Source organism: Bubalus kerabau, chromosome 7 (genome assembly GCF_029407905.1).
Source record: "Bubalus kerabau isolate K-KA32 ecotype Philippines breed swamp buffalo chromosome 7, PCC_UOA_SB_1v2, whole genome shotgun sequence".
Lineage (NCBI taxonomy): Eukaryota > Metazoa > Chordata > Mammalia > Artiodactyla > Bovidae > Bubalus > Bubalus kerabau.
Genome location: NC_073630.1, coordinates 109,273,571 through 109,299,690, shown reverse-complemented (window position 1 = coordinate 109,299,690; position 26,120 = coordinate 109,273,571). Strand labels below are relative to the sequence as shown.

At 44.7% G+C, this 26,120-nt stretch overlaps 1 protein-coding gene across 1 annotated transcript in view; it reads left to right on the top strand.

Annotated features, from left to right (window-relative positions):
* SLC2A9 (solute carrier family 2 member 9) overlaps positions 1-26,120 on the top strand; it is a 215,134-nt gene that overhangs the window by 111,806 nt on the left and 77,208 nt on the right. Inside the window, exon 8 of the mRNA XM_055589105.1 lies at positions 7,424-7,534. Within this exon, the coding sequence (XP_055445080.1) occupies positions 7,424-7,534 (111 nt within the window). The remainder of the gene's footprint in view (positions 1-7,423; positions 7,535-26,120) is intronic.

The window sequence follows — 26,120 nt, the reverse complement described above, 5'->3', positions numbered from 1 at the left end:
GCCTTTTACTGCCAGCATATTTGTCCACTCTGTGGGGGCCCAAGCGTCACAGCGTTCCCGGGGAGCTAGTGTGCCCCTTGAACTCTTTACCTGTGTGACTGTTGTGTAACACATCCTTTCCCTGCTAGACGAGATCTGGGAGGGCAAGGACAGGCATGTTGTTCCCCACGGTAACACCTGTACCTAACAGAGTGCCAGAGATCCTGCACTCTAGATAAACAATGGAAAGGAAGGGAGACAAGGCTGGGAGAAGGAAGGGAGGGTGGGAGGCAGGAGAGCCTGAGACAGGTTTGTAGCAAAGCGTGACCCCTCCCCCTCTGCCAGCCTGGAACCAGGCCATGTGAGTGTCCATCTCATTTGTCTAAGCATCATTAGGAATTCAGAACCCCAAGTCATACTCTGCACAGAACTTCTCATCACAAGAACAGAAGCATTATGAACAGGTTTCATTTCATTATTCTTCCCAAATAAATTCCTAACTCAAATTAGAGAAATTAAATGTTCTGTTACCCTAATAACGGAGACCATCTCACTAGAAGAACTTGCTCTGTCCCTGTGACTGGAGAGAATGCTAAATGAGGGCCCTTCCAAGTGGCTGCCCCAGAGTGTGGTCCAGAGTAGAAGTTCTAGATTCAACTGTCTATGTTCAGCTCTCAACATGAAACTTGCCAGTTTGGGGATGAGTTGCCGTAACAGCTCGGTTCCTGTATCCCCTGATGCGGTATCCCCTGTATTTCTAATGCTGTGAAAGTGCCACACTCAATATGCCAGCAAATTTGGAAGACTCAGCAGTGGCCTCAGGACTGGAGAAGGTCACTTTTCATTCCAATCCCAAAGAAAGGCAATGTCAAAGAATGTTCAAAATACCGCACAATTGCACTCATCTCACACGCTAGCAAAGTAATGCTCAAAATCCTTCAAGCCAGGCTTCAATAGTACGTGAACCGTGAACTTCCAGATGTTCAAGCTGGATTTAGAAAAGCTAGAGGAACCAGAGATCAAATTGCCAGTATCCACTGGATCATTGAAAAAGCCAGAGAGTTCCAGAAAAACATCTACTTCTGCTTTATTGACTACACCAAAGCCTTTGACTGTGTGGATCACAACAAACTGGAAATTTCTTAAAGAAATGGGAATACTAGACCACCTTACCTGCCTCCTGAGAAATCTGAACGCAGGTCAGGAAGCAACAGTTAGAACCAGACATGGAACAACAGACTGGTTCCAAATCGGGAAAGGAGTACATCAAGGCTGTATATTGTCACCCTGACTATTTAACTTACATGCAGAGTACATTATGCAAAATTCCGGTCTGAATGAAGCACATGCTGGAATCAAGATTGCCAGGAGAAATATCAATGACCTCAGATATCCAGATGACACCACCCTTATGGCAGAAAGTGAAGAAGAACTAAAGAGCCTCTTGATGAAAGTGAAAGAGGAAATGTTGGCTTAAAACTCAACATTCAGAAAACTAAGATCATGGCATCCGGTCCCATCATTTCATGGCAAATAGATGGGGACACAATGGAAACAATAAGAGACTTTATTTTGAGGGGCTCCAAAATCACTGCAGATGGTGACTGCAGCCATGAAATTAAAAGATGCTTGCTCCTTGGAAGAAAAACTATGACCAACCTAGACAGCATATTAAAAAGCAGAGACATTACTTTACCAACAAAGGTCTATCTAGTCAAAGCTATGGTTTTTCCAGTAGTCATGTACGGATGTGAGAGCTGGATTATAAACAAAGCTGAGCACTGAAGAACTGATGCTTTTGAACTGTGGTGTTGGAGAAGACTCTTGAGAGTCCCTTGGACTGCAAGGAGTTCCAGCCAGTCCATCATAAAGGAGATCAGTCCTGGGTGTTCATTTGAAGGACTGATGCTGAAGCTGAAACTCCAATACTTTGGCCACCTGATGCAAAGAACTGACTCATTGGAAAAGACCCTGATGCTGGGAAAGATGGAAGGCGGGAGGAGAAGGGGACAACAGAGGATGAGATGGTTGGATGGCATCATCAATGGAAATGAGTCTGAGTAAACTCCGGGAGTTGGCGATGGACAGGGAGGTGTGTCGTGCTGCAGTCCATGGGGTCGCAAAGAGTCGGACACAAGTGAGTGCCTGAACTGAACTGAACCTGGGCTCAGAGCCCAGCACAGCCTGTGCAGTGGGAAGAATGCACTGCAGGAAGCACAGGCCTGGGTCTCTGTCCAGCTTGCCTAGTCAGCTGTGTGTGGTCTTTGATCCTCTGGCGATGTCCCCTTCCAGGCTGTTGACAGGTGAAAATGATTTGCATGTCATTTGCATGTTACACTTTGTCTCTAGAACACCTGTCCTGAGTTAAGAAGGAGGGCTTTGGGCATCAGAGGCAGGGGGTCAGATCAGATCAGATCAGATCAGTCGCTCAGTTGTGTCTGACTCTTTGCGACCCCATGAATCGCAGCACGCCAGGCCTCCCTGTCCATCACCAACTCCCAGAGTTCACTCAGACTCACGTCCATAGAGTCAGTGATGCCATCCAGCCATCTCATCCTCTGTCGTCCCCTTCTCCTCTTGCCCCCAATCCCTCCCAGCATCAGAGTCTTTTCCAATGAGTCAACTCTTTGCATGAGGTGGCCAAAGTACTGGAGTTTCAGCTTTAGCATCATTCCTTCCAAAGAAATCCCAGGGCTGATCTCCTTCAGAATGGACTGGTTGGATCTCCTTGCAGTCCAAGGGACTCTCGAGAGTCTTCTCCAACACCGCAGTTCAAAAGCATCAATTCTTCGGTGCTCAGCCTTCTTCACAGTCCAACTCTCACATCCATACATGACCACAGGAAAAACCATAGCCTTGACTAGACGAACCTTTGTTGGCAAAGTAATGTCTCTGCTTTTGAATATGCTATCTAGGTTGGTCATAACTTTCCTTCCAAGGAGTAAGCGTCTTTTAATTTCATGGCTGCAGTCACCATCTGTAGTGATTTTGGAGCCCAGAAAAATAAAGTCTGACACTGTTTCCACTATTTCCCCATCTATTTCCCATGAAGTGATGGGACCGGATGCCATGATCTTTGTTTTCTGAATGTTGAGCTTTAAGCCAACTTTTTCACTCTCCACTTTCACTTTCATCAAGAGGCTTTTGAGTTCCTCTTCACTTTCTGCCATAAGGGTTGTGTCATCTGCATATCTGAGGTTATTGATATTTCTCCCAACAATCTTGATTCCAGCTTGTGTTTCTTCCAGTTCAGTGTTTCTCATGATGTACTCTGCATGTAAGTTAAATAAACAGGGTGACAATATACAGCCTTGACGTACTCCTTTTCCTATTTGGAACCAGTCTGTTGTTCCATGTCCAGTTCTAACTGTTGCTTCCTGACCTGCATACGGCTTTAGGGCATCAGAGGCAGGGGGTCAAGGAGGCCCAAATCCTCCTCCCACCAGCTCCTGCAAAGTCCCTTAAAGGTCTGTTACTGAGTCCAAGCTCACTCTGCTTGCCGCATGACTGGACAACGAATCCGAGAGACTAGGTGTTGAGGCAAGGAAAACAACTGTTTGGAAAGCCAGCTGACAGAAAAGATGGCAGGCTAGCACCTCAAAATAACCACCTTGTCAGGGCCTGGTTACCAGCTTCTTTTATGGATCAGAGGTGGGGGCAGGTGAGGAAATAAGGTAAAAAGACGATTCAATCCTTGCAAAAGTCCCCTAGAATGGCTTCAGGCAGGGGAATGTGTTAGTTTCACTTTCTTACAGTCTTTCAGAGGTGGGAGGCTCAGGTTATCTCCCTGGGGCAGGCCACTGTTTATAATAACAAAAAGAGTTAAAGTCGCAGAAGCAGATCCAGTGTAAATTTAAAAGTAACCCTTCCAGGTTACAGGTCCATCCCACAGGGAGGAGGCTGGATGGAGGCAGATAAGAGATGCTTCCACCCTGGGCTTGCACACAACTGTCCCATGTCCTCCTTTACCTAGGAGTGGTGGCATCTCCATAGAGAGACGGGAATCTTCCAGACTGATGCCCGCTGTGTGTTGTGCACCCATTAGAGAAAGGATGCTTTAAGAAAACTTTCATTTAAAAAGCTTTCACCACCACCCTGCAAGTATGATTACCTTCTTTCAGAGAACAGAGACTAAAAGACGTGAAATCATTTGCCTCCAGACCCTCAGGTCACCAGAGGCAGCCCTGGGATTGAATTCCTGCCTTGCCTGCCTCCCAGAATAGCAGCTCCTTCCACTGCACCGTCTGCCTCAGTGGATGGAGTCGATCAGGCAACCAGAGAGAGCACGGTTACGTTGGGGTGAGGTCAACACAAATCATAGTCCCTGGGAGGGTCCGCCGCGGGACACGCTCCAGACTTCGTGTCTCCATGCAGTTCAGCGCCCTCAAACTGCCAGATCAAATAAACCTCAGTGGAAGCAGAGACAGAGGCAGTTACCATCCGGCTCTGTAAGATGATGCAGGGAGAGAGAGATGGCTTCGTGGAGGAAGCCAAATGAGACAGGCAGAATGTGTGATGCGCGGGCCCTCCCTGTGGGGACAAGGCCAGTCCAGCAGGTCCTCCTTGCTGGCCCTGGATGGAGAGACCATCCAAAGGACCTATTTCTGCCTATCACTGCAGAAATGCATTTAAGTACAAGAGGACTGGGGGCTTCCCAGGTGGCTCAGTGGTAAAGAACCCACCTGCTAATGCAGGAGACTTATGCGATATGGATTCGATCCCTGGGTGGGGAAGATCCCCTGGAGGAGGGCATGGCAACCCACTCCAGTATTCTTGCCTGGAGAATCTCATGGACAGAGGAGCCTGGTGGGCTACACCCCGTGGGGTCGCAAAGAGTTGGACTGAAGTGACTTAGCACGAACATAAGAGAGGGCCACTTATAACTGTCCCTGTGAGTCTGTAGTGTTCTGCACAGTGACTCTTCACTAACATTTAAACCCGTCAGGAGTGCCGGAGGCAGTGTTGCTCCAGGAGAGTTGGAGGCAGGGAAGAAGCTGGGGTGGGTAGGGGCATGAGGGGCAGGAAGGAGCATGGCGCCAGCTTCCATGGGGAATACAGATCACATGAGATCAGAGACTGGAAGCTTCTGACAGAGGAACAGGTCAGGGGGTGGGGTTCAGGGCTGACGCTGAGAATAACACAAACATCAGCCTCCACCTTTGCAGCGGGGTGTCAACTGAAAGAAAAAGAAAAGTCACAACCTGTAAGTAGAGTTGTTTTCTTTGGTGGAAATGTTAAAGACTCAAACTTGGGAGGTAGCCTCTCAGTAGCCCTGAGAAAACTGCTCCACAGAGGTGGGAGGTGGAGTCAGGCTATGTACAAGTTTGCAACAAAGGAAGCAGGAAGTCTGAACATCAAAGATATTGTGAGGTAAGGCAAATCAGATATCAAGTCTATGGATTTAGTGTTCTTCCATTTATGGGGAGATGAAAGCCTCTGGGCTCACTGAATTCACTCCTTTTGTATGCACCTCAGTTATCAGGGGCCAGTTCCTGTTTCTTGATTGCTTACATCCTCAATTCCCTGTTCACCTTATGGAATGGTAGACTCAGCGGATGGCTGCATCTTGCATTCCCCAGGGTTCCTCAGCAATCACCATCGTAGGGGGTGATGGTATCTGCTGGATCGCTGGCATTGTGTTCCCTTTTGGGAGCCCTCATTGACATTTACGAAATCGCTGATGGTTGTGACCTTTCTTGCCCATGGATATGGCTGGAAATATTTCATTTCACAAGTTCAACTGGGCATGGTCGGAGAGACCACTGACTGTTGAAAATCCATGAACTTGGGTGAAGATTAAGAATGGCTCTAAACTGCTTTGATCCAACCCTGAAGATGTGCTGGGGATCACAGTCACCTTCAACATATAAACAAATCCAATGGAAACTGAGGCTTTTGGGAAAATTTTGGCTTCTGTCATAGCCCAGGAGCTCTAGGAATTAATGAATTTATCAGAAGTCACTTCTCTACCCTATGGATGTGACAGCAAAGATACAGTCTAAAATTCTAATTTATCAGCTCACTCAAATGAGAGGCAGACACAAACAGGAGTGTCTTTCTTTTATGTGAACATTAAAACCCATTTTTGCCACCAGATGTATCAGTGCCCACAAGGTCAGATAATTTTATGTGCAGTAGTTTTTACCAGAGTCTGTGTGTGTGTACTTGATCATGTCCAACTCTTTGCGACCCCATGGACGGCAGCCTGCCAGACTCCACTGTCCATGGGATCTCCCAGGCAAGAATACTGGGGTGGGTTTCCATTTCCTCCTCCAGAGAGTCTCTAGATGTGCATGGTTTTCTATCTTTCTGCAAACTGTTGCTTTTCAAGGAAATGGCTGGGATGGAGGGAACACAAATGATTTACGTTCAGCCTTTTGATCCAAAAGTTTGGATCAATGAATAGTGACAGTCCTTACCCACTTCCTAACATCTCCCAGGAAGGGTTAGGGTTATCCTCTTTTGACCAAGGAGAAGAAGGAATCTCAGCCGGACAGAGAAAATTGTCTGAGGTCACACAGGTAGTTCAGGATGGAGCCAGGTCTCCAAACTCCAAATCGCGGATTTTCTGATGCCCTGTCAGTGTCTGATGACATGTGTCTGTTAAGCTTAGGTTTGACCTCATGTGGCAGAAACCTCAACAGCGACCTAAACAATAGACCTTCTCTCTCACATAAAGGAAATTGAAAGCTCTGGTACAGTAGCCCCAGGACCACATACCGGGGTTTGCAGAAGGCAGTCCTGGTTTATGGCTGATGTCCTAGAAACATTATTAACACTCTCCAAAGTGCCCAGGTGTGGATAATAAACTATAAAATCAGCCCTAGTGAGTACAGACACAGTTTCCTTCTAACTTCCTGCTCCAGCATCTGAACAGGTGGCTTTCATCCCATAAGAGTTCTATGTATAGTTATGCAGCTTGAGAGTTGTGGAACTCGCAGGAGCCTCATTCACGTTGTACCCATTATAGATTTAGTTTGACGATTTTCCAAAATATGATAGTAAAATGTCCTGTGGATCAGATACCATCTCTTATTCTCAGAATGTTACCTTGGGGGCTAAAAGCAGTGCTGTCCCAAGAGGGCTGCTGAAGCGGCAGCCATCACATTCACCATCCTGACAGCAGAAAAGAGGAAGGGCAAAAATGGAATCACACCTCTTTGGTGAAAACCTACTTTTCAGGAGAATTCCTGGAAACCCCACCAAGATTTCTATTCTTATCTCATTGCCACACTTAGCTAAGCACATGTTGCTCCCAGTAATGTAGACATTCTTTTAGTAATGGGAGAAGGAAAAAAATAAATCATCACCTTGGCTCATAGCTCCACTTTATGCCCCTGGACTTAGCAGCAGATCTCAGAGACCATCTTGTACCTGAATTTAGTTTAGGGAGCAGATGCCTCTCACTGACCTTACTGCCTTCTTTGTCTCTCCTGCTTTATAGATTTGGTTCTACACCAACAGTATCTTTGGAAAAGCTGGAATCACTCCAGAAAAGATCCCATACATCACCCTGAGCACAGGTGGCATTGAGACTCTGGCTGCCGTCTTCTCTGTAAGTAAACCGAGGGTTATTCCTGAGAACATCATGGGGTTTAAACAGCACTGTGGGAACCCCCAGGGGACAAACCAGCATGCCTTTAAAGGAACATGCCCTTTGTCACTCCAAAGGTGTCTGAATTTGGGGGGTTTATCATGCAGTTATCACTGATGTTTCAGCCATCTAGAGAACATTCTTATCTACATCTTGTTTCCCTGTTGTCTTCTTTTTAATAAGTAACTCCTTTCTCTGAACTCTCATCTAGTGCCAAATGTCACACTGTGATGGGCACCCTGTGAAGAGGGCCGTAGCTCCCTGGGAGGCCAGATCAGAGTCTGTGCAAACCTAAGTTCTGTTACCATGACTTTAAAATCATCAGCTATCATCACCACCCCCAAACATGTAGGAGTTTGCCAGGCAGAGAAAGGAGAAAGGACACTTCAGTCCATCAGTTCAAGAGGGAAGCTTTAATGATAAGCCACCAATGTTCAAAAGAAGAGAGACATAGAGCTCATCACTCTCAACTCGAGTGTGTAGAATAAACATTGAGGTTTTGGAAAATAAAACCTCAGGGGTTTCAGAATCTAGCAGTAATTGCACAGGTTTTGCAATCAGACCAAACCAGAATTGAATCCTGGCTCTGGAACTTCGTGACTGTGTGGCATTGGACAATGCATTCCACCTCTCTGTTCTTCAGTTTCCCCCTTTACGAGCTATTCCTTTCTCTTCTACCTTGACCTTGATGAAGTAGCTCATTTATTTCTACTTGTGCTCACTGATTTGCGCTGCCAAGATTGATGCCAGTGCCAACAGGCAGAGGCTTCTAATTGTATTCCTGCCTCACTTTCGAAAGAACAGTTTAATTTGCTCCTTGCTCTTAATGGAGCATTCTAACAAGATGCTTTTAAAAACACATGTCATGAAATTGTTGAGACCCGATGCTTGTCCCCTTTTTCCACTCACGGTCTTTTTGTTAGGAAAACATATCTTGATGTTTCACAACCTGGAAGTTTCGCAAAATTCTTGTCTCAATTTACAGACTGCACGCAATTGTCATTAGTAATTTTTACATTGATCAGCAAGAAAGCACAGTCAGCCTGGAATGAAAGTGATGGGAAAATTACAGGGTTTGTTTTTTGAGGGTTTTTGTGTAAAGTATTTTGTTGCTATAAGAAATCAACATGAGCTCATTAGAGTAAATTCATAAAATACAGAAAATAGAAACAAAGAAGAAATACCTACAATCATACTACCCAGGTAAGTTTGGCAAAATTTCTTTTGTTCTCTAGACATAGACAGCTGTATTAATCTTACTCAGTATAATGCTATCTTTAGCTCAAAATTGCTAATTATTAGAGAGATGCAAATCAAAATTACAATGAGGTATCATTTCACACCAATCAGAATGATCATCATTAAAAAGTCTAAAAATAACAATTGCTGGAAAGGGTATGGAGAAAAAGGAACCCTCCTACACTGTTAGTGAGAATGCAAATTGTTGCAGCCACTATGGAGAACAGTATGAAGTTTCCTTAAAAAGCTAGAACTGGAGTTGCCTATGATCTAGCAACCCACTCCTGAGCATATATTCAGAGAAAACTGTAATTCAAAAAGATACACGCACCCCAGTGTTGGTAGCAGCACTGTTAACAATAGCCAGGACATAGAACCAACCTAAATGTCCATCCACATAGGACTGGATAAAGAGGATGTGTTATATATATATATATATACAATAGAATATTACTTGGGCATAAAAAAGAATGAAATAATGCCATTTGTAGCAACATGGATGGACCTAGAGATTATCATACTAAGTGAAGTAAGTCAGGCAAATATCATATGATATCACTTATATGTAGAGTCTAAAATATGACACAAATTAACTAATTTACAAAACAAAACAGACTCACAGGCATAGAAAACAAATTTATGGTTTCCAAAGGGGAAAGGTGTGGGGGGAGGGACAAAGTAGGAGTTTAGGATTAGAAGATACACACTGATATATATAAAATAAACAATAGTCCTACTGTATAGCACAGGGAACTATACTCAACATCCCCTAATACCCTATGATGGAAAAGAGTATGAAAAAGTGTAAATATATGTGAATATATACATAAAACTGAATCACTTTGCTATATACCACAAACTAACACAAACTGTAAATCAACTATAATTTAAAAACTCCTATCTTTAGACTAATTTTAATTCTGCTTTTTGTTCACCTAAACTTATGTCCCAAATAATTTTCCATTTTATTATTTATTATTTGAGTAAATTTTTATTGATGGTGATGGTTTAGTCACCAAGTATTATCCAACTTTTGTGACCCCATGGACTGGAGCCCACCAGGCTCTTCTGTCCATGGGATTTCCCAGGCAAGAATACTGGAGTGGGTTGCCCTTTCCTTCTCCAGGAGATCTTCCCAACCCAGGGATCAAACCCAGGTCTCCTGCATTGCAGGTGATTCTTTATTGACTGAGCCACCAGGGAAATTTTTATTGAAGTATGACACATATACAGAAAAAGTACACAGATTGTTGCCCCCTCTGAATTAACACTAGTTGTGAAAGCTGTATCATTCTTCAAGAATTGGCTGTAAAGCCGTGTCCTTAACCGTTGTCTATGGGGTGAGGTTGTTGAGTGTCTCCGCTCAAACTGCAGAGCCACACTGCCCAGAATCTCATCCCAGCTCCACCCCTTTTAAACTGCATGACCCCAGTGAGATATTCAACAGCTCTGTGACTCAGTTTCCCCATTTCTATAATAAGGACACCATCCCCGCCTGATAGGGAAGGAATGAGGATTAAACAAGTGGGCACATACTTAGTGATGCACACAATGCCTGGCACATGACGTAAGTCAGTGAGTGTGAACTGCTCTAGTTCTGGCTAGGTAGGTTCCCATTGTTCAGTTCAGTTCAGTTCAGTCGTTCAGTCATGTCCCATTGTTTGTCACTTTAAATAAGGCTGTGATGGACATTCTTGCAGAGAGCAGGACTTTTCAGGGTCTCTCGCAATCTTTCCATAGCTGAGGAAGCCAGTTCAGCTCAGTTCAGTCATTCAGTCATGTCTGACTCTTTGCAACCCCGTGGACTACAGCACACCAGGCTACCCCGTCCATCACCTACTCCCGGAGCTTGCTCAAACTTATGTCCATCGAGCCGGTGATGCTGTCTGACCATCTGAGGAAACCAAGACCAGACGAAATGACTTACCCAGGATCCCACAGCAGTAGGTCAGAACCTGAGGGCATGGGAAGCACTAACATCTAAGGCCTCTCTCTTCCCAAGGCCCTGAGTGCTTTACCTGAGGTCTCAGGAAGGTACACATCAATCCTGGCAGTCCAGTGACTGTTTGAAAAAGGAGCCAACAGAGGGCTTGGTGATGCTTCCAGCCTCCGTCTCTCTGACCCCCAGCTTCTGGTGCCCGCTCTCTGGCTGGCAGACCATCCTTAGTAGAGCCAACAGCCTTTGATGAAGTCCTTCTTATGAGGATTAGTCCCAGGAAGGAAGAAAATGACTTTGCCCTCCTGGGAGAGAAAGAGAGGACTTTTCTAAGATCAGAGCTAGAGGTCACAGCCTCTGAAGAGCCTGCCCGCTTCTCCAAGTTTGGATTCTGATGTGCCACAGTCATTTGGATCTTGCACATTCCAGAGGTGCGGGCATCTCGGTGAGGGCCCAGAGCAGGGACTTTGGCTTCATAGTGCTGGTGGTGCGTGTGTGCGTGCTAAGTCACTCCAGTCGTGTCTGACTGTAGCCCACCAGACTCTTCTGTCCAAAGGATCCTCCAGGCAAGAATACTGGAGTGGGTTGCCATGCCCTCCTGCAGGGGATCTTCCCAACCGAGGGACTGAACCCAGATCTGCTGCATCTCCTGAATTAGCAGGTGGGTTCTTTCACTAGCACCACCTGGGAAGCCCAGGTGTTGGTGAAAGTGAAAGTCGCTCAGTCGCGTCCCACTGTTTGCCACCCCATGGACTTCCACAGTCCATGGAATTCTCCAGGCCAGAATACTGGAGTGAGTAGCCTTTTCCTTCTCCAGGGGATCTTCCCAACCCAGGGATTGAACCCAGGTCTCCTGCTTTGCAGGCAGATTCTTTACCAGCTGAGCCACAAGGGAAGCCCAAGAATGCAGGAGTAGGTAGCCTATCCCTTCTCCAGGGGATCTTCCCGACCCAGGAATCAAACTGGGGTCTCCTGCATTGCAGGCGGATTCTTTACCAACTGAGCTATCAGATAACCCCAGATGTTGGTGGACTTACTCATTCATGAGTTCATCCATGCTACAAACAGCTTATATCATGCTTGTGCTTCAGAGTCACCAGTAACATTATTGTGACCTAAGGAGAAAGACATAGAAACAGACACGTGTCATGTGTAACACTGGGATGAGCTCTCCTTTGAGGGATTCCAGGAGTACTTCCTGGAGGAGGGACATAAGAGTCTGAGAGCTGAAGGGCCAGCGGGAGTTAGCCAGGTGAAGGGCAACCTGCCCCATGGCCCTGTGTCCAAGCTCCCAATCTGCGCTCCCTCCTAGTTTATCTTCTAGGAGAGTTGAAGATGCAGATTAGTTCATTGGAAACAGTCCTAAAAATGGTAGCATTTACACTAATCCTTGGAAATATCATGAGATTAAATTCAGCATGAGGCTGGGAGTCTGTAATGGAACAATGTGGCGGGGAGAAAGAGTTTGGGCTCTAGGGCCTGCTGCTCTGAATTCAAATCCTACTCATCTTTTTACCAGCTGAGTGGTTTGAAGGAAATTGCCCAAGATCTCTGGATTTCTTTACTCATCTTTAAAATGGGTACATAACCACGCCCAGCCGTGGAAGGCAGAATATCAACTCCCCAAGTGTCCACTTCCTAATTCCTGGAAACACACATATGCTATTTTACATGGCAAAAGAGGTTTTGCAAATGTGAAGAAGTCAAAGGTTTAGGATGGGAGGTTATCCTGTATTATCCGGTAGGTCAAGGGTAATCACAGGCGTCCTTATAAGAGAAGCAGGAGAGCTGTAATCAGAGAAGGAGATGTGATAGTGTAGCGGAGGTGGTGTAATGTTGACTCTGAAGATGATGGGAGGGGCGGCAAGCCAAGGAATGCAGGCGGCCTTGAGAAGCTGGAAAAGACGGAAAACAGATCCAGAAGGGACACAGCCCTGCCGACAACTGACTTTTTAAAAAATAATTTTATTTATCTATTTATTTCTGACTGTGCTGGGTCTTCGTTGCTGTCAACAGGCTTTTTCTCCAGTTGCAAAGAGCAGGGGCTACTTGTTTCAATGCAAGTGTTTCTCCGGAGAAGGCAATGGCAACCCACTCCAGTACTCTTGCCTGGAAAATCCCATGGACGGAGGAGCCTGGTAGGCTGCAGTCCATGGGATCCATGGGGTCGCACTGAGCGACTTCACTTTCACTTTTCACTTTCATGCATTGAAGCAGGAAATGACAACTCACTCCAGTGTTCTTGCCTGGAGAATCCCAGGGACGGGGGAGCCTAGTGGGCTGCCGTCTATGGGGTCGGACAGAGTCGGACACAACTGAAGCAACTTAGCAGCAGCCGCAGCAGCTTCTCATTGTGGTGGCTTCTTTTGTTGTGAAGCACAGGCTCTAGGGCACACAGGCTTCAGTAGTTGAGGCACCTGGGCTCAACAGTGGCCGTTCCCAGGCTCTAGAAAGTGAAGTTGCTCAGTCGTGTCCGACTTTGCAACCCCTTGGACTGTAGCATACCAGGCTCCTCCATCCATGGAATTTTCCAGGCAAGAGTACTGGAGTGGGTTTCCATTTCCTTCTCCAGGGGGTCTTCCTGACCCAGGGATCGAACCCGGGTCTTCCTCATTGCAGGCAGACGCTTTACCATCTGAGCCACCAGGGCTCTAGAGCACAGCTCAGTAGTTGTGGTGCACGGGCTTAGTTGCACTGCGGCACGTGGGATCTTCCTGGCCCGGTGATCAAACTTGCCACAAACGACTTTTGCTCCATGAGACCTATTTTAGACTTGTGACCCCCAGAACTGTGAGAGACTAAATATATGTTTCTTTAAGCCACTAACTTTGTAGTAATTTTTTACAGCAGCCACAGAAAACTAACGTACCACCTTACAGAATTTGTCATAGAAACAAAACCCAAAGTACCTGAAGGTCCACTAGGTGGTCCTGACAGTCAGTATTCAGGACATCTTTTGCTCCTTCCCTGGTGGCTCAGATGGTAAAGTATTTGCCTGCAATGTGGGAGACCCAGCTTCAATCCCTGGACCAGGAAGATCCCCTGGAGAATGGAATGGCAACCCACTCCAGTGTTCTTGCCTGGAAAATTCCATGGACAGAGGAGCCTGGTAGGCTACAGTCCATGAGGCCACAAAGAGTCAGACATGACTGAGTGACTAACACTTGCCCCTTTCCAAGTTCTTATTACCTTGTTTCCAAATATATACTTACTATTCCTCCAACCCTGGGCAGTAATTGCCTATCAAAAGGACTTGCCAAGGTTTTTTTTTTTTCCTTCTTTCTTCTCACTGAGATTTTTGAGAATCTATTAAAATGGCTTTGGGCCCTAAAAACACCAAGAAAGACATTTTTGTTCATTTGATCTGCAATTAATTTCGGCTCCTGGCATTGCCAGTCAGCTTGGGCAGTTGTAAATAACTGCCATCTTGCAGAAAGAGCTGGTTTTCCAAATTGCTCTTCTTGACACAGCATTAACTCTCTAATGAATGAAGGTCCACAGAGTGTCACTCAGGCCACACGAACCCGAGGGTCTGCCACCACGTGGCCGGCTTGTGGAATTCGAGACATTCTATTAAGAGGCAGGGATGCGTTTTAAATCAGGGGAAGCAGAATTCACATAAACCACTCTTACTCCTTCCTCAGTAAGTGTTTGCAATTGTCAGAGAATGGACTATGTCATCGAGCTCAAGTTAAAAAAAAATCTACTGATTTCCACCACCCACTCTGCTTCCCAACAAGTCTCACAATTTCATCATCAAAACCTTTAGTGTTTCCTTCAGTCTCGAGCCCCAGATCAACTGTGTTTTAGCGGAGAGAGTGGGTGGAAGTGATGATGCGGTGTGATATGGGCCCCAGGCCCTGCACTTACCAGCTGGGTGACCTTGGGCCCATTATTTAGCCTCTCTGGGCCCCAGTTTTCTCTCGGAGTAAGTGGTGGGGTGAGAACAAATCCTTATCTAAACAGGTTTATCCTGAGAACCATACAGTAATTCACAGTGCTTGGCATGGAGCAGGTACTTAATAAACATTCATTATTGTTATAATGAATGAATGAAAATTCAAATTTCCCATTTGCCCAAAGTTGAGAATGGTTTAAATTATGATCATAAACCTCTTAAGATCCACATTTTACTTTCCCAAGAGAGGCAGGAGGGAGGTTCTAAGGAGCTTCCCCTTAGAAGCTACCAAAGCTCTGGCCTGAAGTCATTTCCAAAGTGACTCAAGAGAAGAAGGTCCTCCCAGGACTTGAAAACCTGGAGAAGCCTGGTCTTGCTGGCAACCTCTGCTGCAATTCCAGTGGGTTCCCATCCAAGTCTGATTTTGCCCTTTGCTTAAAATGTCTCAAGACCACTTGAATTTATTATACTTAAGAATCATTTGATCACCTGGAATAACAATCATTTTGAAAGTTACCTTCTTCATTTCTCATACCTTTGGCCCAAACAGAGATACATGTCTCACACACATTCATCTTTGAAATAGAAATTTCCAAACAAAGGGCTTCCCTTGTGGCTCAGCTGGTAAAGAATCCACCTGCAATGTGGGAAGCCTGGGTTCGATCCCTGTGTTGGGAAAATCTCCTGGAGAAGAGAAAGGCTACCCACTCCGGTATTCTGGCCTGGAGAATTCTATGGACTATATAGTCCATGGGATTGCAAAGAGTCAGACACGACTGGCGACTTTCATTTTTCCAAACAAAATTTATGTTTCAGTGAATTATTTTTAATGTGCAATTTAGAGAGAGCCTTTTTCAAGTAGAAAATGATTTGTGAGACCTTGGTCTTCTGAACATGGACTTAAACATGCAGATAACCAAGGTCTATGCTTCTTTTCAGACTGAGATTTGTGAAGGCAAAGATTAGGTTAGCACTTGCATATTTAAAACAGAAGTAATAGCAGTTAAAAGTAATATGGAAATTTGACATTTTTTCTCACGCAGTCTGTGTTGGCTTTCCTTTCTTGGCAAGAGAGCCGAGTCAGCAATAATAACAAACACATCCTGTGTTCCTTTCTCCCATCCTTCCATAACTAAAGCCTAACCAATAATCCAGCTTCTGTCTAGAGCATCACTAAATGTTGGAGTGAGCTGGGGGTCCTCAGGGACCCCCACCATCCCCAAGTGTCAAGATCAAGGACAACCATTTGGGATACTGGGGTGCTGGCCTCTGTCTGGGAGGCATCTTGCTCCAGTGTTCAGGTCGTGTGCATGCGTGTGTGCGTGTGTGTGTGTGTATGTGTGTGTGTATGACACAGCAGGTTTGAAGAAATGACGACAGTTTTGTCAAGCTGGATTTCTGCAGCCTGAGTCTGCTTGAGTTCCCCTAGGCTAAGAGCCAGTCTATAATAAGCACCCAGTACATAGTTGCTTAATTGAGTGAGACTCAATTACAGCCATTTGGGAAAGGAGCATCTGCTAAGTAGATGGAGAGCTTTGCCTCTGGCTGGGATCCACATCCTCTGCCCCCGGCAGTCAGATCAGGTGCTCTGAAGGAGGTGGAGACCCCGGCAACAGCGCTTCCTCTCTCTGAAGTCCTGCGCACAGTCAGCGCACAGGGCTGCTCAGGAGCAGGAAGTCAGGCCAGGCAAAGGCTGAGCCCGCAGGACCCAGCAGGATCAGAAAGGGCCCGGCCTGGAATAGGACAGAAAGAACATGGTGTATTTATACGTGTGCTCAATCACATCTGACTTTTTGTGACCCCATAGACGTCCGACTCTTTGTGACCCCATAAACTGTAGCCCGCCAGGCTCCTCTATCCATGGGATTTTCCCAGGCAAGAATACTGGAGTTGCCATTTCCTCCTCTAGAGGATCTTCCCAACCTGGGGATTGAACCCACGTGTCTGGCATCTCCTGCATTGGCAGGTGGATTCTTTACCATTGAGTCCACTGAGTGAACTCTTATTGGGCCCTGCCAACCCTGAGATGTCAGGAATTCTACCAACTGCTGAGTTCTTCAAACCCTAGACCTTGGCTGCAAACAGGCAACACAATATAGACAGATTGACCTATAAAATTTGTATAAAGTAATGTAAGTGAAGGGCTTCCTCGGTGGCTCAGTGGTAAAGAAGGAGCTGCAGGTTCAATCCTTGGGTTGGAAAGATCCCCTGGAGGAGGGCATGGCAACCCACTCCAGTATTCTTGCATGGAGAATCCCACGGATAGAGGAGTCTGGCAGGCTACAGTCCATAGGGTCACAAAGAGTCTGACATGACTGAAGCAGCTGAGCATGAACAATATATGTAAAATACTGTAAAGACACATTAAGTCAGATTTGAAAGCTTTGATTGAGTCACATTTGAAATAAATGAAATTTCTTGCTGTTACTGTTCAGTCACTCAGTCGTGTCTGACTCTGCGACCCTGTGGACTGTAGCATGCCAGGCTTCCCTGTCCTTTAGGCTCTCTTTTCCTTCCCTCCACCCTTTCCTTCTTTCTTCATTTGCTTCGTCATTTAACAGACGATATGCTAAGCCCTGCTCGCCATCAGACCTGAGCTCCCTATATGTGTTTGCTACAGCTGCGGACAGACTGAGTATCACAAACTGAGTGGCTTAGACACAGACCTCGCACCTTTCTGGAGGCTGTTCATTGGAAGGACTGGTGTTGAAGCTGAAACTCCAATATTTGGCCACCTAATGCGAAGAGCTGACTCATTTGAAAAGACCCTGATGTTGGGAAAGACTGAAGGCAGGAAAGAAGGGGACGACAGAGGATGAGATGGTTGGATGGCATCACCGACTCAGTGGACATGAGTTTGGGTGAACTCCAGGAGTTGATGATGGACAGGGAGGCCTGGCGTGCTGCAGTCCATGGGGTCACAAAGGGTCAGACACGACTGAGCAACTGAACTGAACTGAAGTCTGAAACAAGGTGTTGGAGGATGGATTCCTTCTGAGGTTGAGAAAGGATCTGTTCTAGGACTCTTCCCTGGACCTGGACATTTGCTGGCAATCTCTGGCTTTCCTCAGCTTGTGGAAACATCACCCTGACCCCGGCCTTCACCGTCACGTGGCCTCCTCCCTGTGTGCGTGTCTGTGTGCGCATTTCCCCTTTCTATGAGGACACTAGTCATCCTGGAGTAGGGCCCTAAGGACCTCATTTGAACTTGATTACCTCTGTTGTTGTCATTATTGTTTGGTTGCTCAGTTGTGTCTAACTCTTTTGTGACCGCATGGACTATAGCCCACCAGGCTCCTCTGTCCATGGGATTTCCCAGGGAAGAATACTGGAGTGGGTTGCCCTTTCCTCCTCCAAGAGATCTTCCAGACCCAGGAATCTACCCTGCGTCTCCTGCGTTGGCAGGCAGATTCTTTACCACTGAGCCACCAGGGAATCCCGGTTACCTCTGTGAAGACCCTATTCCCAAATCAAGTGACATTCTGAGATACCAGGGGTTAGGCCTTCAACCTGTCCTTTTGGGGGAGGACACAGTTCAACTCATTCGTTCCCCAAGGGCAGGGACTCCTATCTCTCCTTTGTGCCCCAGTGCCAGGGCCTCCCACAATGAAGGAAAGAAAGCTTTGGGAAAGTGTGTACATTCTTTTCGTAATTCTAGATGTTACTTTGTCTTACTGACAGTGAGGAGAGGTAATGTAGTACAGGGGTTAAGAGCAAGACTCTGGAACCAGACTACCTGGACTTGAATGGTGGCTCTGCCTCTGTGTGACTTTGGCTAGGTTGCTAAACCTCTATAAGCCTCAATTTCTGAATATAACAGAGGATGATAGTAGAATACCCTATAGCATACCCTAGTAGCATACCCTAATAGCATAATAGAGATATTATGAAGATTAAGTTATTGCAATGTACATAAATGTGTCTAGAACTATGCCTCGTATATAGTAAGTGCTGTAATGGTGTTCCCTAGACCATAATCAAGGTAACGTGGTGTTGACAATAGGATAGCTGCAGATCAATGGCGTAGAATAAAGTAAGAAATACAAAAGGTGCCAAAGTAACTTAATGCAAAATGATAGTCTTTATTAAGAAATGGTGCCATAAAAAGTAGATAGTCACATCGAAAAAGAAAAACAAACCTCTTGTCTCATGCTGTACGCACACAAATTAACTCAAAATTGACCATAGACTGAAACATAGAAGCTAAAATTATAAGACATCTAGAAGAGAACATAGGAGGAAGTCTTTGCAACCTTGAGGTAAGCAATGATTTCTTAGATGGGACACAAGAAGCATGAACCATTTTTTAAATTGAAACATAATTGTGCAATATTATGTGAATTATTTTGAGGGGCTCCAAAATCACTGCAGATGGTGATTGCAGCCATGAAATTAAAAGACGCTTACTCCTTGGAAGGAAAGTTATGACCAACCTAGACAGCATATTAAAAAGCAGAGACACTTTGCCAACAAAGGTCCATCTCATCAAGGCTATGGTTTTTCCAGTGGTCATGTATGAGTATGAGAGTTGGACTACAATGAAAGCTGAACATTGAAGAATTGATGCTTTTGAACTGTGGTGTTGGAGAAGACTCTTGAGAGTCCCTTGGACTGCAAGGAGATCAAACCAGTCCATCCTAAAGGAGATCAGTCCTGGGTGTTCATTGGAAGGACTGATGTTGAAGCTGAAACTCCAGTACTTTGGCCACCTGATGTGAAGAGCTGACTCATTTGAAAAGACCCTGATGCTGGGAAAGATTGAGGACAGGAGGAGAAGGGAACAACAGAGGAAGAGATGATTGGATGGCATCACTGGCTCAAGGGACATGAGTTTGGGTAAACTCTGGGAGTTGAAGATGGACAGGGAGGCCTGGCGTGCTGCAGTCCATGGGGCTGCAAAGAGTTGTACAAGACTGAGCAACTTCACTTTCACTTTTCACTTTCATGCACTGGAGAAGGAAATGGCAACCCACTCCAGTGCTTTTGCCTGGAGAATCCCAGGGACGGTGGAGCCTGGTAGGCTGCCGTCTATGGAGTTGCACAGAGTTGGACACAACTGAAGTGAACTGAACTGATGTGAATTTCTGTTGATGAAGCTTGTTTTTAATTGACCAGTTGGATTTCATTAAAAGTAAAAGTAAGAGCTGGGGACTTCCCTGATGTTCCAGCGGTTGAGGGACCACCTTACAGTGAGGGGAATGTGAGTTCAATCCCTGGTCAGGGAACTAAGATCCCATATGGCTCTAAGCTCACAGCTACTGAACTGGAGCGCCACAACTAGAGAGTCTGTGTGCCAGAAGGAGAGATCCCGCATGACGCAACGAAGATCCCATGTCCCACATGACGCAATGAAGATCCCATGTCCTGCATGACGCAATGAAGATCCCATGTGCTGCAACCAAGATCTAATGCAGGCTGACTAATTAATGAGTCCTTCTAAAAAGCAAAAGCTGTAACTATTTAAAAGAGTGTTAATGGACTGGAAAGGCAAGTCAGACTGGGGAATATTCACAAAGTTCACATGGAACTTTATCCAGAGTATGTGAAGAATTCTCAGTGATTCAACGATAAGAAGACCAACAACCCCCTTGAAGATCAGAAAACTGAATAGACACTTTATGAAAGAAAATATCAAAAACCAGCATGAACAGATGAAAATTTGCTCAACACCAATAGTCATCAGGGCAATTAAAGCTAAAACCCATAATGAGACACAACTCACCATAAGGATGACTAAAGTTAAAATGGTGAAGAGTACCAAATGGTGATGAAGATTTGGAGTAACTGGGACTTTAGCACACTGCTGGAGGGACTTTAAAATGGAAAACAGTTTGGTAGTTTCTTGTCAAGTTTTACTCATACAACCTAGCCATTTTCTCATAAATATTTACCCAAGAGAAATCAAAGCACACATCTACACAGAGACTTGAACACTGATCTTCATAACAGTTTTATTCATAAGAGCCCAAACTGAAAACAGCCCAAATGTCTGTTGACTAATGAATGAAGAAACAAATTGTGGTGTATCCACTCAATGGAATACTACTGAGCACTAAACAGGGATAAGTTACAGAGGTATACAACACAGATGAATCGCAAAAGCATGTTGATGACCAGTATGGAAATACCATCTCATCTGGACTAATCGAATCTATACTGGTGGGAAGCTATCAGCGGTTGCTTGGGGCCAGGGAACTTTGAAATGACAGAAATGTTCCATATCTTGGTGTGGTCAGTGCTTTATAAGTGTGTAAGTCTCGCAAAACTTACCAAACTGCACATTTAAAACAGGTACATTTTATTGAATCTAACTACACATCAATCTAACAAGAAAAAAAGTTTTTACCGTTTTTATTCCACCACTGATCCTAGGACTGTGGAGTGGGCAGCAGGTGAAGGTAAATGGCTGCTGAACAGATGAATTACCTTGGCTCAGGAGTCCCCAGAGGGACTGTCTTTAAAGCATCAGGAGGCTAACAGTTCATCCCTAGCTGACACCAGTAGCCTTCAGAGGCTGCTGTTCACCTTGAGTTCATGTCTTCACTAATGATTTCCATGTTGAGTGGAAATGCCATGTTTAGTCTAATCCCTTTTGACAGGATGCACTTCGGTGCTATTTAAAGAAGGGGGAAGAGGGCCCTGGAGACTGACCCTGTTTCCCACTAGGATGGAGAGGGTTTCCATCTTTTCTTTGTTTCACAGACATTTCCTTGGCATCTTCTACAAACTGTTTCCACACCAAAGACGATGTTCCCAGCTTTACTTTGGCTCAGGTTCCTGCAGACACTTTAGTGAGAAGAAGCAGCCAGATCCCCCGAAAGCACTTGAATGTTGGCATGATGGTATGAGAGTGGGTCTCGGCTCATTTGTGCTTGGGGCACACTTGCTGACTCTGAAACCGATGATTGTGCCTTTGAAGAAGCTAAAATAAAAAATACAAATAATGGAAAACATCCAACACACTGAAGTCAGTAATAAGTTCAGGTGTGACAATGTATCAATCTCAGTGTAGCAACCTCAATGTCTCCCAATGACTGTGACGGTTGTCGTGGTAACAGCTCTAGTCACTTCTGCACTCTGTCTCTGGCTACACTAACTGAATCCTCTAAGATGCTTAGGAGGTGAAGCCCACAGATAGTCCAGTTATGAGCAGCCTGCATTTCCAGTGCCAGCTGTAACTTTGGGTTTGACCCCATTATGCATAAGAACGATTATGACATCCTTAGATTGTAGCAGAAACACACTGTACAGGGTGATGAAAATTTCCCAGTGCAGGTATTGAAAATCATGGATGCTTGGGAAAGAGTCAAGACTGGATTGGTGACTCAGGGAGTAGGGGTTTGCATCTTCAAGTGTTAGTTAAGTCTTTTAACCCTTTTTTAACTTAGAAAAGATCATTGTAGGACTTCCCTGATGGTCCAGTGCTTAAGAATCTGCCTGCCAAGGCAAGGGACATGGGTTCAGTTCCTGGTCTAGGAAGATTTCACATGATACTGTACAACTAAGCTCTTGCACCACAACTACAGAGCCTATGTGCCACAACTACGGAGCCTGCGTGCCTGGAGCCCTTGCTCTACAACAAGAGAAGCCGCCTCAGTGAGAAGCCCGTGCAAAGCAACTAGAGACTAGCGCCTGCTCTCCACAACCAGAGAAAGCCCATGCGCGACAAAGACCCAGCACGGCTACAATTACATTAATTAATCAAATTATTTTTTTCCTTACTGTATATATTTCACTGAAGTATAGTTGGCTTACAATGTTACAGGTGCACAACAAGGTGATTCAGTTATACACATACACATACAATATTTTTGAAATTATTTTCCATTATAGGTTATTATAAGATACTGACTAAAGTTCCCTGTGCTATACAATAAACCTTTGTTGCTTGTTGCATATCTATTTTTTAAACTAGAAATTTAGCATTCTATTCAAACTAAGTCAAACAAGTGAAATCAATACGTCATAAATTTTTAGGTGAAAATTCATGAGTTCCCTAAAATATATATTATACATATTTATTTATATATATATATATATATATATATATATATATAAGCTTTTCTATTACACTTGATAAAGGCTTGAGAAAGAACATCCAAAAAAAAAAAAAAGAGAGATGGAGAAATTGGAAAACATAAACTAAATGTAATGGGAGCACTGCATATGAAATATAAAAAGTGAAAAAAACTAGAGTAAGTAAAAGATACACGGCTGTGCATTTAAAAAGCTCATTGCAGAAAACTTAGAAAAGACAGAAAAATAATAAGTAAAATCACAATGACACATTATTCCCCCAACCACAGTTTGCCATTACAAACTATTTTAGCATCTATTTTTCCAGAATGTATTAGTTTCATATAGCTAAAATTTACAAAACTGTCAATGTCTCTATAGCTTTACGCCCTACTCTTTTCACTTAAAAGTATATCCTGAAGATTTTTCTGTTATTTTAAATTCTTTGAAAATATGTGAATCCCTACACAATTATCATGGGGATGTTCCAGTATTTATTTAACTAATTCAGTTGTTGATGGACCTCTAGATTTCTATTTTCTTAAGAACATGCCTGCCAGTGCAGGAGACATAAGAGACATGGGTTCGGTCCCTGGGTTGGGAAGAGCCCCTGGAGAAGGGAATGGCTACCCAGCTCCAGTATTCTTGCCTGAAGAACCCCATGGACAGAGAAGCCTGGTGGACTACAGCGAAGAGTCAGACATGACTGGAGCCACTGAGCACATAAACAACACTATGAAGAAGATCTTTATTCAGAAAGTTTTGACCAAATGTCTATTTCCTTAGGATAAATATCCAAAAGGTGAATGACTGAGTTAAAGAGCAGAGCTATTTTTCAAACATCCCTGGGCGTGAGAGAGCATTTACCCCACTTTCTTATCTCTGAGGAGCTCTGTGTGATTTTTGACAAATTCCATAATCTTGCTGGACCTCTGATCCCGGGTGTCTCTGATCTCCATCCCCACCTCCCAGACACCCAGCTTCCCGCCATGTTGCTCTGGTCCTGGCAGCCCCTCTCAGGTCCTCCCCTTTGATGGACTCAGTTCATGAAAGCTTGGAGAGGAGAGATGACTTAGACGCATGCCCTTCTCTCTCCAGAACTTTCCCAGCAACTGGTAATCTTTGCTTCCTCCATGGCTCTCACTGGGCCTGGCTTCCCATGGGGTAAACCTACCATCCTCATCTCCCTCTCCTCTGAGAAATGAGAACCATCATACCTGCCTTATAAAGATAAACCTTCACTCCATCAGCAAATGTTGGCTCCACACCTACTGGGTGATCTTCTAGGTTCTGGGAAAATAAAGATGAAACTCCTAGCCTTCAAGAGAGGAGGAGAGTCAGGGTACAGGGAGGAAGGTGCTGAGCAACCGGGTGCATCCATGTGCTCTTACCAAGTGGAGCTTTGTCTATTCTGCTGGGGAAAATATTAATGTCTTACAGACCAGGAAAGATTATAGATGGTGCCCACTCTACCTGCTGCCAGCCTCATGACCTTAACCGGTTTTCCAAAGCCTCTGTGTCGGTTCCTTTACCTATAAAATCAAACAAATAATAGAACCTATTTTAATTTTTAAATTAAAAATAATTTTTAACTGGTGTATAGTTGATTGACACTGTTGTGTTAGTTTCTGGTGTATAGCAAAGTGATTCAGTTATACACACACATTCATTTTCATGTTTTTTATTCCCCATAATGGTGTATCACAGGGCACTGAACCTAGTTCCCTGTACTCTATTAGTCAGTTCAGTTCAGTTACTCAGTCGTGTCCGACTCTTTGCGACCCCATGAATCGCAGCACACCAGGCCTCCCTGTCCATCACCAACTCCCGACGTCACTCAAACTCATGTCCATCGAATCAGTGATGCCATCCAGCCATCTCATCCTCTGTCGTCCCCTTCTTCTCCTGCCCCCAATCCCTCCCAGCATCAGGGTCTTTTCCAGTGAGTCAACTCTTTGCATGAGGTGGCCAAAGTATTGGAGTTTCAGTTTCGGCATCAGTCCTTCCAATGAATACCCAGGACTGATCTCCCTTAGAATGGACTGGTTGGACCTCCTTGCAGTCCAAGGGACTCTCAAGAGTCTTCTCCAACACCACAGTTCAAAAGCATCAATTCTTCGGTGCTCAGCTTTCTTCACAGTCCAACTCTCACATCCATACATGACCACTGGAAAAACTATAGCCTTGACTAGACAGACCTTTGTTGGCAAAGTAATAACTCTGCTTTTTAATATGCTGTCTAGGTTGGTCATAACTTTCTTTCCAAGGAGTAAGCATCTTTTAATTTTATGGCTGCAATCACCATCTGCCATAATTTTGGAGCCCAAAAATATAAAGTCTGACACTGTTTCCACTGTTTCTCCATCTATTTCCCATGAAATGATGGGGCCAGATGCCTTGATCTTCATTTTCTGAATGTTGACCTTTAAGCCAACTTTTTCACTCTCCTCTTTCACTTTCCTCAAGAAGCTCTTTAGTTCCTCTTCACTTTCTCCCATAAGGGTGGTGTCATCTGTATAACTGAGGTTATTGATATTTCTCCTGACAATCTTGATTCCAGCTTGTGCTTCTTCCAGCCCAGCGTTTCTCATGATGTACTCTGCATATAAGTTAAATAAGCAGGGTGACAATATACAGCCTTAACATACTCCTTTTCCTATTTGGAACCAGTCTGTTGTTCCATGTCCAGTTCTAACTGTTGCTTCCTGACCTGCATACAAATTTCTCAAGAGGCAGGTCAGGTGGTCTGGTATTCCCATATCTTTCAGAATTTTCCACAGTTTATTGTGATGCACACAGTCAAAGGCTTTGGCATAGTCAATAAAGCAGAAATAGATGTTTTTCTGGAACTCTCTTGCTTTTTTGATGATCCAGTGGATGTTGGCAATTTGATATCTGGTTCCTCTGCCTTTTCTAAAACTAGCGTGAACATCTGAAAGTTCATGGTTCATGTGCTGCCAAAGCCTGGCTTGGAAAATTTTGAGCATTATTTTACTAGCGAGTGAGATGAGTGCAATTGTGCAGTAGTTTGAGCATTCTTTGGCATTGCCTTTCTTTGGGATTGGAATGAAAACTGACCTTTTCCAGTCCCGTGACCACTGCTGAGTTTTCCAAATTTACTGGCATATTGAGTGCAGCACTTTCACATCATCTTTCAGGATTTGAAATAGGTCAACTGGAATTCCATCACCTCCACTAGCTTTGTTCATAGTGATGCTTTCTAAGGCCCACTTGACTTCACATTCCAGGATGTCTGGCTGTAGGTGAGTGATCACACCGTCATGATGATTATCTGAGTCATGAAGCTCTCTTTTGTACAGTTCTTCTGTGTATTTTTTGCCTTCTCTTCTTAATATCTTCTGCTTCTGTTAGGTCCATACCATTTCTGTCCCTTATTGACCCCCATCTTTTCATGAAATGTTCCCTTGGTATCTCTAATTTTCTTGAAGAGATCTCTA